This window comes from Schistocerca nitens, chromosome 5, assembly GCF_023898315.1.
Source record: "Schistocerca nitens isolate TAMUIC-IGC-003100 chromosome 5, iqSchNite1.1, whole genome shotgun sequence".
NCBI lineage: Eukaryota > Metazoa > Arthropoda > Insecta > Orthoptera > Acrididae > Schistocerca > Schistocerca nitens.
This window is the reverse complement of record NC_064618.1, coordinates 325,983,753-325,998,579: the sequence shown is the minus strand read 5'-3', so window position 1 is coordinate 325,998,579 and position 14,827 is coordinate 325,983,753. Positions and strand designations below refer to the sequence as shown.

General features: G+C 40.7%; 1 protein-coding gene across 1 annotated transcript in view; it reads left to right on the top strand.

Annotated features, from left to right (window-relative positions):
• Positions 1-14,827, top strand: part of LOC126260909 (LIX1-like protein) — a 252,325-nt gene that overhangs the window by 152,876 nt on the left and 84,622 nt on the right. The window contains exon 2 of the mRNA XM_049958370.1: positions 13,135-13,275. Within this exon, the coding sequence (XP_049814327.1) occupies positions 13,135-13,275 (141 nt within the window). The remainder of the gene's footprint in view (positions 1-13,134; positions 13,276-14,827) is intronic.

The following is a 14,827-nucleotide window of genomic DNA, read 5'->3' as shown; positions in this document are numbered from 1 at the left end:
AGCGTAGCGATTAGACAGTATTATTTAGTTCGCAATGATATTCTTTTTAAACGAAAATCGGTCGACAACTCTGTTTGGTTAGTTTGTATTCCTGATGAGTGGGTTAATAAATTGATTTGGTATACACATTTCAGTTATGCACACTTTGGTCCCAGAAAATGCTCTCATAAATTACGAGAAAATTACTACTTCAGTAATATGGAAAAACGTATTCCATCTGTTCTTGCCAAATGCAAATTATGTCAAAAGGCTAAGCCGCCAACTATTTCTCACAGAGCACCGTTGTTTCCTATCATTCCAGCGAAATTAAAGGAGATGGCTGCAGTCGATTTGTTCGGTCCAGTGGTTCGTTCTACTAATGGTTTTGCGTACATTTTGGTAGCAGTGGAATTGACATCAAAAAATGTGTGTTTTACACCTTTACGCAAAGCAACAGCTCGTTCAGTATCTAATGCTTTCATCAAACATTTTCTTAAAGGAGTGGGTCATGTTGATAAGGTTATATCAGATAATGGATCACAGTTTCGCTCTAAAATTTGGCTTCGTACTCTACAGCGTCGTAAGATTAAACCAATTTTCATTTCACTTTTTCACCCTTAATCTAACGCTTCAGAGAGATGGATGAAGGAAATCAATAAATTGTGTCGACTTTGTCATCAGAATCACAGAACTTGGGATCAGTATCTTCATATTTTTCAAAACATTCTGAATGAACTCCCTAATGATTCAACTTCTTTACCGCCTATATTGATATTAAAAAATAAAGCACCGACAAATCGCATTTCTGAAATCGTTCCTTTTCCGCCTACACGGAAACTGCGGCATTCTGAAGTTGTGAACCTGGCTCTGCAAAATATTGCATCTGCGGCTGCTAGAAGAGAGAAATCAGCTAAACGTCCTGCTCGTTTAAAAACCTTGTCAGTTGGTCAAAAGGTGTTAATTAAGTCTCACCGTTTGTCTCACAAAGGAAAGGGCTTGTGTCGCAAATTTTGCCGGCCGCTGGTGGCCGAGCGGTTCTGGCGCTACAGTCTGGAACCGCGCGACCGCTACGGTCGCAGGTTCGAATCCTGCCTCGGGCATGGATGTGTGTGTTGTCCTTAGGTTAGTTAGGTTTAAGTAGTTCTAAGTTCTAGGGGACTTATGACCTCAGCAGTTGAGTCCCATAGTGCTCAGAGCCATTTGAACCATAGTGCTCAGAGCCATTTTGTCGCAAATTTTTTCTGCTTTGTAACGGTCCATATAGAGTTCGCAAAATTATTCATGATAACACTCTCGAAGTAGAAACTCTTAAATCTCGGCGCTCTAAGGGAGTACATCATATATCGAACGTTAAAATTTTTTTGGAATGACATACTTTCGAGAAACCAACAGTTATACGTAAACATGCAGAGAATACAAGGATACCGCGCCGTGTTCCGGCGGCGGCACATACTCAAAGCAACAGTCAAGACTGCGCGCCGCACAAGGCAGTCGTTGACCGCAAACAATTACTTCCTACGTCACGCGCATCTAAAGCTGATCGAGCGTTCAGTGCGAATGCACTGACAGCCGTAAACAAATACACAGTCGAATTTGTCTGATTAAATTCAGTATAAAGCTATAGTGACTTGAAAAATTATGTTATTAACGTTCAGTATTTTTCAGGATACGGTTGTATAAAATATTTAAGAACTTCAGGTAAATTCTGTGTGTGTCCGACGTTAAGAGGAATTGCTATCGAGAAAATTTCAGGAAGAATGTAATTTCTAAGAAGAAAGTAATAGACTAAAAAGGTAACTATTAACTGAGTTTATTTTTCAGGAAACACATTTCCGCTTAGGTACGTACTTTAGACGTAATTTGCTGCTCGCGATTACGTGATTTATACTTTGTGCTAAATTTTATGTTCTATAAATTTACTTGTGAAGCGACGTGCTTGCGTACATTTGCTGATTTTGACAATGTTTTATTAATGAACAGGGTTGTTACTTGTGTATATTATTCATCGCTTGGCTGCACTGCTTTTTCACTGTTGTCACGTTTTTTTTTTTTATTATGTGCCTGCTGTGCTTACTTATTTAAATTATAAGTGTCACATGATTAATTGTGCTGATATGGTTATGTATGTAAGTTATACTTCGTGATTTATCTGCTTGCACCTTCATGTTTACTTATTAAGATTACATATGAACATTTATTTGCTTATGTTGATATGATGCTAATGACCTGTTTATTATGTAAGATACATATTTGCTGCTATGCGTATGGATTGCATATTTATACATTCCTGTTTATTGTCATAACTACTCTTTAATTTGGTATATTGAAATGCTGATATGCGGTGTACGAACATGGAGTGTAGATCACACTATGGTATTAATTATAGATTGTTCGCTTGGCAGAGCCTCATTGTAGGGATTGTGCTACATCCATTTGTTGACATTCTGTTCTCTGCTGGTATATTTACTCGTTATTGCATGTTTTGCTTACGCTCAGTGCTTTATATGTTAAGATAAGACAATGAACTGCTATAATTCTACGAACGACATTGGTACAAGAAACTTCATTGAAGTCACTTGAACTGGAGGTTTGATGGAAGCTGTATAAATTCATGCTAATAGAAAGGAAGCTAACGACATGAAATATCAACACTAGCTTTAGACCATTGACAGTTATTACACTGCTTTCTTCGTGAGCAATTGAAATAGCAAGTGACACTTGACACAAGAAATACTCCACATGTTTGCTTCTGTTTTGTCATAATTCTTGAAGTGGTGTACACACTGTGAAATATTATGATAATTCACACTCCGTACTCGTACATACTTACTGAGAGTTATTCAAACTAAAGGCTGTTAGAGGCCATGTATGCATTTCTTTTATTTAATGATGGACAAGGTAACCAAAATGTATTTTATAATTCATAATGAGTAGAAGATTTGGGTCAGATGGATTACACAGAGTTTGTGTGTGGACATTATGTCTTCGGATTGTATGGGATGATGAATTGAAGTTTGCACTAGGATTTTATCTGTACTTGTTCGAGGAGACTGACTAGAGGAAAGAGTTTTTATGGAAGTGAAATGATATTGGCGATAAGGTTTATATGTGTCGACGTATTGAAGAGGTATTATTGAGGTATTGAGATTGTGTGAGTTGATGATTATTGGAATTTTGGTGGACAAGAGGTAAGGTAAATGATATTGATAAGGTTTATATGTATCGACGTAAGAGGTATTATTGAAGTATTAAGATTATGCGATGCTGATGATCATTGGAGTTTTGGTGGATAAGAGGTAAAGTAAGTGAGGAGCATTTTTTTTTTTGTTGGTTTATATGGAACAAGGAGGATGAAGATGGCAGACTAGAACACTCAAGTGGAAGGAAGATTGTCTACACACACACTTTGTTAAATCACTAAGCAGTATATACTTTTTTTTTTTGAGAGAGGAAGTATTTGCATATCTTGGCTCACTGACAGTTGTTCAGCAACCGTACATTTGATTTGGCTTGGCAAACATTGGTCTTGACATGGTGACTATGACGTTGACTAACTATTATTGACTGTTATACACTGCTGCCACTACTACTTGGTACACATGTCGAACATCAAATCTTTGACAGAATTGCATTTACACAGTTAACACTATTCAATTACACAGTAGTACTTAATGTGGATGAAAGGTGAGTGAGTGTGTGTTGTGTGTTTTCCTTTCCTAATCCCAAATAATTGGTACCGAACTATCCCCTAAATATTATTTTACTTGTTTGTTGTGGCTTGCACTGACACCCATAAATATTATAGGTTTACTGATATTTGTGTATTTGTAATATTTAATGTGACAATTATCTGATATCAATTGTGAGTTTATTATTATTTGTGTGTCTAGTGTAAGAGCATTGATGATAATTTTGTAAAAGCGATTGTGTGTGCATTCAAACTGTTGTTCGTGCTTACACGTATTAACGTTGGTGGGTGCCACTTGGAAATGTTTAATTTGTGCTAATGAACTCTGATTAACTGTCTAATTAGTGATAGTGAATATTATGGACTGTTACCTGCACTTGTTCAACATTGCTGGGTGTCACTAATGGAACTGCTTCTACTGAAATGGTGTCACTTGTTGGTGTCTGCACCTGTTCAACATTACTGGGTGCCACTGATGGAACTGCTGCTACTGAGATAATGTCACTTGTTGGTGTCTGCGCCTGCTCGCCATTTCTGGGTGCCACTGTTGGAGCTGTTTAAATACTGCTGATGAAATGTTATGAGACTGCTATTTGCACCTGTTGACCATTGCTGGGTGCTACTGTTGGAACTGTGAACTACTCTGAGGAGTGCTACTTGTTTATTGAACTATTGAAAGGATTTTATGTGAATATTTGTATAAACTGATTTTTTTTGTGTATTTACTGTTTATGAAATGTTATGAGACTCTTACCTACACCTATTCGTCATTGCTGGTGCTTGTGTAAACTATTATGTAAAATCACATATATGAAAGCATTTGTATTCCTTACTGTATTTTATATATTAGGTTATTGAAGGGTCAGTGCAAAGCCAAAATTTATTTGGTTATGTGATATTTACTTATTAATATTATCTTTTATTTGTGTCTGTATTTTTATTTGGACGAATTTGGTGGTATTTTCACCACCAATGCTGGCAAAAATACCATCAAATTCTAGCCCGTGGAGGAGGGGCATATGAAAGGTGGCTACACTGAGTCACAGCGCCAGAGATCGCGCCAAAGAGTTTTATTCCGCCGCCTCCACTGGCAGTGCTTGTTCAGAAGTTGTGGTGGTTAGTGCTTTGCTGAGAGGATGTCGATAGCTGTACTAGTTGAGGCCATGTCGTGTGCAGTTGTTTTGATGGGCTAGACAGCAGATGTTGTTCGAATGGAGATGTTGTAATGATCAGAGTGTATTTTTAGTCAATATATATGAAGGTAAAAAAAAATTTATTTTTTTTAAATTTCCTAACTAACAATGCCTCTTGGTCACAGGTTCAGTCAACAAAGCATCTGGCTTGTGTTCATGTATTAGACTGTAATTCGGGTTTCTATGTGCAATTACAGTATTTCAGTTTTATTTAATTAATTCAGTGTAAATGGTATTTAAAATATCTTGTCTTATTGAGGAAGAACCGTGCCAGATGTGTACGTTGAATCACAATTCCACACACAGAACAGTTACACTTGTGCTTTGTTGTTCCGTAGTTTTTGTTTCGTAGATTTTATAGTTGCTGGGGACTTAATTAATTAATTGTGTTACCGGAAGTTTCCTTTCATTCGTTGTTGTTATTCTATGCAGTCAGATTGCGTACTAATACTAGTCAGGGCCAACCGTTTACGAGACTTCGTAATCGGACATACAGCGACTAAAATTAAAAATATTTGCATTATAAATAATTAAGCCCCTATACAAGAGAAAGTCGTGGCGTGTCACTTTGAACCATTCAGATGACTCATAACAAAAAAAAAGCAATGAGTGGTCGAACATCACGCTTTGCGCTTTTTTTAGTTTAAGGAAATAATTTTATGTCAGTATCCATTAAGTCCGATGGCGCTGCAAATCTACAGCTCGATCAGTAGTAACCTCTCTCGGTGAGTGGTGAAGTATGTTTCCGTAATGAAGAATTTCTGCGACAAAATATTCTCGACAGTGAAAGTGTTTCCTGATAGTGCTTAAATGTTATTTCTAAAGTCATATAAGATACTGAATACTTATTTAGAAGGATCGGCTCTCTCATATTTCCTCTCCGAATATTCTGTATCGAGTTTTCCGCGTTTTTCCTAAATAACTTCAGACAAGCGCTGGAATGATTCCTCAACCACTCTTCTACTTAGGAATTAGTACATCGTCCCTTTTACGTCGGCGAAAAGTTAATCGCTAACCTTCTAAAGCGATGTAACGAAATAAGAAATAGAACGTAAATAACAATTGTTAATAATCTATTGGTTTGTCTTCCTTTATTTAAGAAACCACAAAAAAACAGAAATCGTGGTAGCATGAGGAAACAACAGTAGTTCGACCATACAACGTAACATTACAAAATTTTCATATCATTTTTCTCTATTTGTTGTAAAAAGTGTTGACGGGATTCCCTTCACGGGATAAGTAATTAAATCCTGCTAAAGTAATGAAGCCGGCAATAAATGACATTCACATTCGAAATTTTGATTAAATTGTGTTTCCCGGTCTGGAGGCTTGGTATAGCGGATAAGCGTAAATTACAAGCATTGGGCGGCTCCGAGCTATTAAGACCGCAACATTGCTAGACGTGCGTTGTCTTGATCTTGCAGCTGCAAACCTGTTCCGAGTGTCTGTCACGCAGCACCGCCAACTGTGAGGTTAGCGCACAAAAAGCCCGTCACAGCATTCCGTGTGGCTGATCGTTTGTCAGCAGCACAGCTGGACAAGTTCAATCAGCGTGCCAGTCTCACATATGATATAATACACAGAGAGTTCACTCACGTTTGGCCATATCATAACCACTTAATGTTTATGTACGTAGGAGTCACTCGTCACGTAATGTATGTTAAAACAAATAAAACAGTTTTCTGCGTAACTCACTTGCGTATTACACCATTACTAGTTCCAATGTTTCCCATCTTATCTTCCGGTGAAGAACTTTGCGGTTGCTACCCTGGCATTAGCGAGATTCACAGACGACGTTTTGCATCATCAGGCCAAGTTACAAACATGTTACGTTTCGTCTTCTACTGTTCATGTAAAATTTTCACTAGAGACAGCATTGCTGAAGATAATAACGCAAGAGTAATGTGTACACTACGTGATCAAAAGTAGCCGGACACCCCCAAAAACATAAGTTTTTCGTGTCCATTGTGCTGCCACCTACTGCAAGATACTCCATATCACCAACCTCAGTAGTCATTAGACATCGTGAGAGAGCAGAATGGAGCGCTCCGCGGAACTCACAGACTTCAAAAGTGGTCAGGTGATTGGTTGTCACTTATGTCATATGTCTGTACGCGAGATTTCGACACTCCTAAACATCCCTAGGTACACTGTTTCCGATGTGATAGTGAAGTGGAAACGTGAAGGGACACGTACAGCACAAAAGCGTACAGGCCGACCTCGTCTATTGACAGTTGAAGAGGGCTGTAATGTGTAATAGACAGACACGTATCCAGACCGTCAGACAGGAATTTCAAACTGCATCAGGATCCACTGCAAATACTATAATAGTTAGGCAGGGGGTGAGAAAACTTGGATTTCATGGTCGAGCGGCTGTTCATAAGCCACACATCACGCCGGTAAATGCCAAACCACGCCTTGGCTGGTGTAAGGAGCATAAACACTGGACAAGGGAACAGTGGAAAAACATTCTGTGGAGTGACGAATCACGTTACACAATGTGGCGATCCGATGGCAGGGTGGGGGTATGGCGAATACCCGGTGAACTACATCATTGCCAGCGTGTGTAGTGCCAACAGTAAAATTAGGAGTCGGTGGTGTGGTCGTGCTTTTCATGGAGGGGACTTGCACCCCTTGTTTTCCATGGTACTATCACAGCACGGGCCTGCAGTGATGTTTTAAGGACCTTCTTGCTTCCCAATGTTAAAGAGCAATTCGGGGATGGCTATTGCATCTTTCAACACGATCGAGCACCTGTTAATAATGCACGGCATGTGGCGGAGTGATTAGATGATAATACGATCCCTATAATGGACTGGCCTGTACAGAATTCTAACCTGAACGTATGCTTGCGAGATTGGAAGCTGTCATCAAGGCTAAGGGTGGGCCAACACCATATTGAATTCCAGCATTACCGATGGAGGGCGCCACGAACTTGTAAGTCATTTTCAGCCAGATGTCCGGATTCTTTTGATCTCATAATATATGTACGGGTAAAGGAGAACCACATAACGCTGCATACCATTACACTATCTGATCAAAAGTGTCACACCTATTAGTGGATATTGATATCTGGTGTGTCCACACTTCGCCTATCCGACGACTGTTTAAACTCAGAAGAGTGTTTCTGGAGCCACTCTGTATCAATTCTGGACATGTCAGGTGTCATATTGTCCTGCCTGAATTGCCCAAACCTGTCGAAATTCACAATGAACGTGAATGGATGCGGGTGATCAGGAAGTATGCTTACGTACGTGTCGCTTGTCAGAGTCGAATCTAGGCGTATCAGGGGTGCCTTATCACGCCAACTGCACACACCACACACCATAACGGAGCCTCCACCAGCTTGAACAGTACAGTGCTGACATGAAGGATCCATGGTTTCACGAGGTTGTCTCCACACCCGCAACGTCCGACCGCTCTATACAATTTGAAACGGGACTCGTCCGACCAGGCAACATGTTTCCAGTCATCAACAGTCCGATGTCAGTGTTGACGGGCTCACGCAAGGCGAAAAGCTTTGTGTCGTCTAGTCATCAAGAGTACACGTATGGGCCTTCGGCTCCGAAAGTCTGTATCGATGATGTTTTCTTGAATGGTTCGCACGCTGACACTTGATGATGGTACAGCATTGAAATCTGCAGCAATTTGCGGAAGGGCTGCGCTTCTGTCATCTTGAACGCTTCTCTTCAGTCGTCATTGGTCCCGTTCTTGCAGGATCTTTTTCCGGCGGCAGTGATGTTCAAAAATGGTTGAAATAGCTCTGAGCACTATGAGACTTAACATCTGAGGTCATCAGTCCCCTAGAACTTAGAACTACTTAAATCTAAGTAACCTGAGGATAACCTAAGCACATCACACACATCAATGCCCGACCTAGAATTCAAACCTGCGACTGCAGCAGCAGCACGGTTCCGGACTCAAGCGCCTAGAACCGCTCGGCCACCGTGGCCGTCTCGCAGCGATGTCGGAAATCTGGTGTTTTACCGAATTACTGATATTCACGGCACACTTGTGAAATGGTCGTTCGGGAAAACCCCCACTTCATCGCTACTTCGGAGACGCTGTGTCCCATCGCTCGTGCGCCGACTATAACATCACGTTCAGACTCACTTAAATCTTGATAACCTGTCGCTGTAGCAGCAGTAACCGATCTAACTACTGCGCCAGACACTTGCTGTGTTACTACGGTACATTGATAATCCTTACTTCTGGACCGTATAACTACAACTGAATGAAACACAATTTTCGTGCCTTAGGCTTTACGTCTTTATTCTGTGCAAGACATCTTCAGTGGAAGCTTACGTGGACAATTTTAAACATGTTCTGTCCCATTTTTGGAGTTGTTCCTCTTCTTATAACTGACATTTGGGGTTTTTGTTTTCCACATTCCACAATACTAAGAACTGAACGCATGTTTTGATGCAATCTTTTGGTATGTGTTGAGCTTCTTATCTTATACAGGAACTGCCGACCTCAGCGCCGTACTTGCCTGGTTACGAATCTCTGTATTTGAATACGCATGCCTATACCTGTTCCTTGGCCCTTCAGTGTATACTACATGTACATATTTATTAAATAATTTATTGTGTTACAAATACAAATGGAGTTTTACACTAGATACATGTAAACACCCAAGTTCCAGTTACTGCACCAATCATTTGGACTTCCTTCATTGCCCATTTTTTGCATTTGTTTATAACAGTCGTCCCCCCCCCCCCCCACTACACCTCCTATCGACACCGTTTGTATGTCATCTCCTGACTCTGAAGTTGTAAATCTTCGGAAACACAATTTCCTTCTCAAGTGTGTCACAATTTGAATAGCGAAAGCATTTTTGTGGGAGGGGATGCCACAGTAAAAATCGGAAAACCGATTTCTCATACTGCACGGTCATAAAGACACATATCAGCTCAGTGTCAGTTCGAAGAAAACCTGAAAATGTTCTGCCTGTCGACTAGTCGCAAGTGTACCTACGGTCATTTGTCGTTACATCATAGTACTGTTTCACTGTTCGACGTTATTCTCCTCGCTATTGAAAATGTACCTAAACTGCCTGAGACTAAAATAATAATCTTATATAAATTACCTGTTGTCAATGAAGTAAATTACAGATAGTGGTTGTGCCTATTATTAAGTGGTAACATTAATATGTTTGGTGATAAATGAACGCAGTTGTTCTATAATTTCAACTTTCACTGTGTAAGAAACTGTGCTTCGTTTATATGCTTCGTGGTTCATATTCACAACGATTCGCTGTAATCTACATGCTGGCCATTTACGTAACTCACTGTTTATTTAAATCTTAATGTACAACAACATTTAATCAATGTAACCCAACCACGTCCTAATTTACTATCTGCGTTTAAGATTTTCATTATCCGCCAGCATCTTTAATTCAGAAGGGAGGTGGTCAGATATTTTTATAAGTCCTTACTTTCTCCATCCACATCCCATAACCCACCTTCATGCAGCTCCACACAGAACTGCATGCTTCACAAGCACGCATGAGCAAGCGTGCTTGTAGTAACATACTGGAGTATGTGTAGGATCATTTTGCGCAAGCTTCAGGATTGTACAGGCAGCTTGATGCTTGGTCGAATTTCGATTATGCACGGTTGTGCAAGCGTTAAAGCGTGTGCGTGCTTGAGCTTGTGTACCAAGAATGGCGAGGTTTGTGCAAGATTTGGCTGTGATTTATTTTGATTTAATTATTTTTGAAACTGTTAAATTACATTCTGTAGAAACGTTGTACCGTAATGTATGACAAGGCAAAGAATACAATATCGCACGGGGAAAAACAGAAGGAAAACAGCAATACTGTGAGACGATTTTCGTAGTGTGTCTACCGCGAATAGTTACTACGGGGATAATATTTTCGTTTCTTTAACCACTCTTTTCTCCGCTCTTTTTTTCGTAAACACAAGCAAAAAGGTTGCCAAAGCCGCGCATCTTCGTCTGAGCTAGACATTTTCTTGTAAACAAACTCATGGTTACACAAGCGTGCTTGAGCCGTGTGGAAACTCTAGTAATTTGTGCATGCTTGCACCGAGAGAGGTAGAGAAGTGGTTAGCACCACTAGACTCGCATTCGGAAGGACGGTGGTTCAAACCCGCGTCCTGCCGTCGTGATGTAGGTTTTCCGTGATTTTCCTAAATCGCTTAAGGCAAATGCCGGAAATGTTCCTGTGAAAAAACGCGGCTAATTTCCTTCTCCATCCTTCCGTAGTAAGAGCTTGTGCTCCATCTCTAATGACATCGTTATCGATGGGACGTTAACACTAATCTCCTCTTTACCGAACGAGATGGCGCAGCGGTTAGCACACTGGACTCGCATTCGGGAGGACGACGGTTCAGTCCCGCGTCCGGCCATCCTGATTTAGGTTTTCCGTGATTTCCCTAAATCGCTCCAGGCAAATGCCGGGATGGTCCCTTTGCATGGACACGTCCGACTTCCTTCCCCGTCCTTTCTTAATCTGAGGAGACCGATGACCTCGCTGTTTGGTCTCCTCCCCCAAACAACCGAACCCCAACTCCTCCTCCGTGCATGCTTTCCTTCTGTACTGTACTTGTGTGTGCAAGCTTTCAACCGGTTTTCGACATATGGGAAAGATGCATGGTTTTTAGATAATGATTTAGACGCTTTACTGCGAGTACATTTCAATTTTATTACAAAAAATTCCATGAACTGTTTACAAGTCGATAACGAATTTGTGACAACGAAAAAATCGTGTAATATTTTACGACACCGTCTGAAAAATGTATTTTTAAAAAGGCGATATGTGGCTAGGCGCGTAAGTAAAATAAAAAAAAATTAATGTGCAGCACGCAAATGGCGTTTTTCGTGTAAACTACCGCAGTTTATCGATGTATCTTTATCGATTTTTAATTAATTGACAGTAATTAATTTTTAAGTAAGGTTAGTTACCAGAGTCGTGGTATTTTGACCTCTTGCTTCGGCTGAAATATTTGCTATAAAAGGCTTTTCTAAATAAAGGTCAAATTTAAAATGCTCAGTGCTCTCATATCACGAATTGTATGATTAGTTCATGGAAATTCTTACATACGAAACGTATTATGATACAAAGAAAAAGAGGCAGTTCAGACTTCCAATATGTGTTCGTGAAGTTGGAGAAAATTTCTGAAAGAGAAACCAATTACGAAAATTCTAAACGGACGAAGAAAGCTGGTGAAGTAAATACCGGATGATCAAAAAGTCAGTATAAATTTGAAAACTGAATAAATCACGGAATAATGTAGATAGAGAGGTACAAATTGACACACATGCTTGGAATGACTTGGGGCCGGCCGGTATGGCCGTGCGGTTTAGACGCTACAGTCTGGAACCGCGTGACCGCTACGGTCGCAGGTTCGAATCCTGCCTCGGGCATGGATGTGTGTGATGTCCTTAGGTTAGTTAGGTTTAATTAGTTCTAAGTTCTAGGCGACTGATGACCTCAGAAGTTAAGTCGCATAGTGCTCAGAACCATTTGAACCATTTTTTTTAATGACATGGGGTTTTATTAGAACAAAAAAATACAAACGTTCAAAAAATGTCCGACAGATGGCGCTTCATCTGATCAGAATAGCAATAACTAGCATAACAAATAAGACAAAGCAAAGATGGTATCCTTTACAGGAAACGCTCAATATGTCCTCCATCATTCCTCAACAGTAGCTGTAGTCGAGGAATAATGTTGTAAACAGCACTGTAAAGCATGTCCGGAGTTATGGTGAGGCATTGGCGTCGAATGTTGTCTTTCACGCGTCTAGCAGTATGGGGTGGAATGCCATCCTGCATAAACATCGTACGTTCGAGCAGGTGTTTATCAGCCAGGCTGGGGGGTGATGCGATTCTGTAACATATCGGCATACCTCTCACCCGTCACGGTAGAGGTTAGCGCCATCTGTCGGACATTTTGTGAACTTTTTTTGGTTCTAATAAAACCCCATGTCATTCCAAGCATGTGTGTCAATTTTACCTCTCTATCTACATTATTCCCTGGTTTACTAAGTCTTCAAATTTATACTGACTGTTTGATCACCCGGTATAAGTAAAAAATCTGTATGGAAAGGTGGAAAGGTATACAGTCGTAACTTTAGGTGAAGAAATAATGTTTCTGTGGACACACTGGATCATTCGTTGCTCCGAGAAAACGTGAAGATGCACAGGAGCAGAGGCGCGTGTGAACAGCAGTACGCCAGCGAGGACAGCGCGCCGGCTACCGGCGTCCAGGCAGCAGCGCTGACGACGCCCCGTTCTCTTGTGTTGCAGAACTGCCCGACGAAGGCGGAGGCGCGGCGCAGCGCGGCCAAGATCGCGCTCATGAACTCCGTGTTCAACGAGCACCCGTCGCGCCGCATCTCCGACGACTTCATCGAGAAGGCGGTCGCGGAGGCGCGCGCCTCCTTCAAGGTCAGTCCCCGCCGTCTCTTCTTCTTATTTCACGTCTGGCTGTCCTCTGCTTCACGGCATCTGCTTCTGCCTCAAACTTCGCTCGTGTGTGATTCGACCGTGGAAGCGCCGCCTGTTGTGTTGTTTGAAAATATGGACATATCGTTCGAGGCTGACGCGTCGTCATTGAATTTCCTAACGCTCGTCATACTCCAAGGGTCAAACTTATACAGACGATATATAGGGTGAAAAGTATTGAAACCGACAAACTCTGGGAGGTTGTAGGGGTCATCAAAACAAATATTTTTCCCTAAAGTCGTTTTTTCCTATGAGGGTTATTTAAACCGGTGGAGGCCGTATTACGCTCTTCACTTGTTAGAGGCCGTATTACAATGTTCAGTTTAGAGATGGGCAAACTGAAATGAAACAGTACGATGTAATGTTTCGATACGCTGTTTCGAAACAGTGAAACAGTTTGTGTTTTGTAATCTAATATCCCTACACATTTTATCATCTTGAATGTCTACTGCACAAGTATGTCCATATAAACACAAATGAGGTGCGAAAGCGCTAATCATATCGCAGAAAGTATGAAACTATCACTTAGGTGTCTTGGTAGTTTCGTATTTCCTGCAGCAAATGCGTTGCTTTCGTGTCGTGTGACTTTCATACTTTTCAAATTGGCTGAGGACAGCCGTAGCTGAAGATAGAAGAACCACCACGAACGGAACTGGAGGTGGGAGCAAACTGCAGAAACAACGGATATGCTACTGGTATTCCCACATTCCGTTAATATGGGTAATATACCCATCCTGCTAATTTCCATGCACACAAAGGGAATCATTGTGGATAATAGGCACAGTGACTATAGACTCACAAATAACACCAAATAATCAGAATAAATAACAAAATATAACAGAAAAAACTTTGTCTTTCAAGGTGTTTCGAACCGTTACTATAAATTCACCATGCTTCCCAGCCTTTCCCGTTCACCATTACACTATCAGTGATATGTCAAACAGATTGCTTGCAATTATACCCACATCAAATTTATGTATAGGTCTAATAACTGTCACTCTACTCCTTTTTTATTCAAAATGTTGTAGGCTTACTTGCGTTTCTTAATATGATTATTGCACATGAACAGAGAAGCGTATGTTATAAAAAAAGTGTAATTTAACTAAATGATTTTCACATATTTATTATTTTGAATGTGAATAGTATGCGTTGTTTTATTGTTTTGTTAGTGTTTATACAGCAGATGTTACGCCATTTCGGAATAGGACAGTCAGCTAGAAACGAAGCTTTATTTTCGGATATCTTAAGCTTCATACTATTTCTTGTCAAAAAGATTTTGACACTCCTGGAAGTGTTTCATGAACTGGTATGTTGTGTTTCAGTACATGTGCCGAGCCCGAATCTCGTCCGACACAGAGCGGAGTGAAACATCCCTGTTTCGATACAATTAGTCCGTTCAAGCACAGGTGGACTGAAACAGCCTTATTTTGAAACAACGATACAGTTTCTGTGTCTGGCTCGAGATCGAATCTGGTCCGGTTATCCGAGGCAGGGG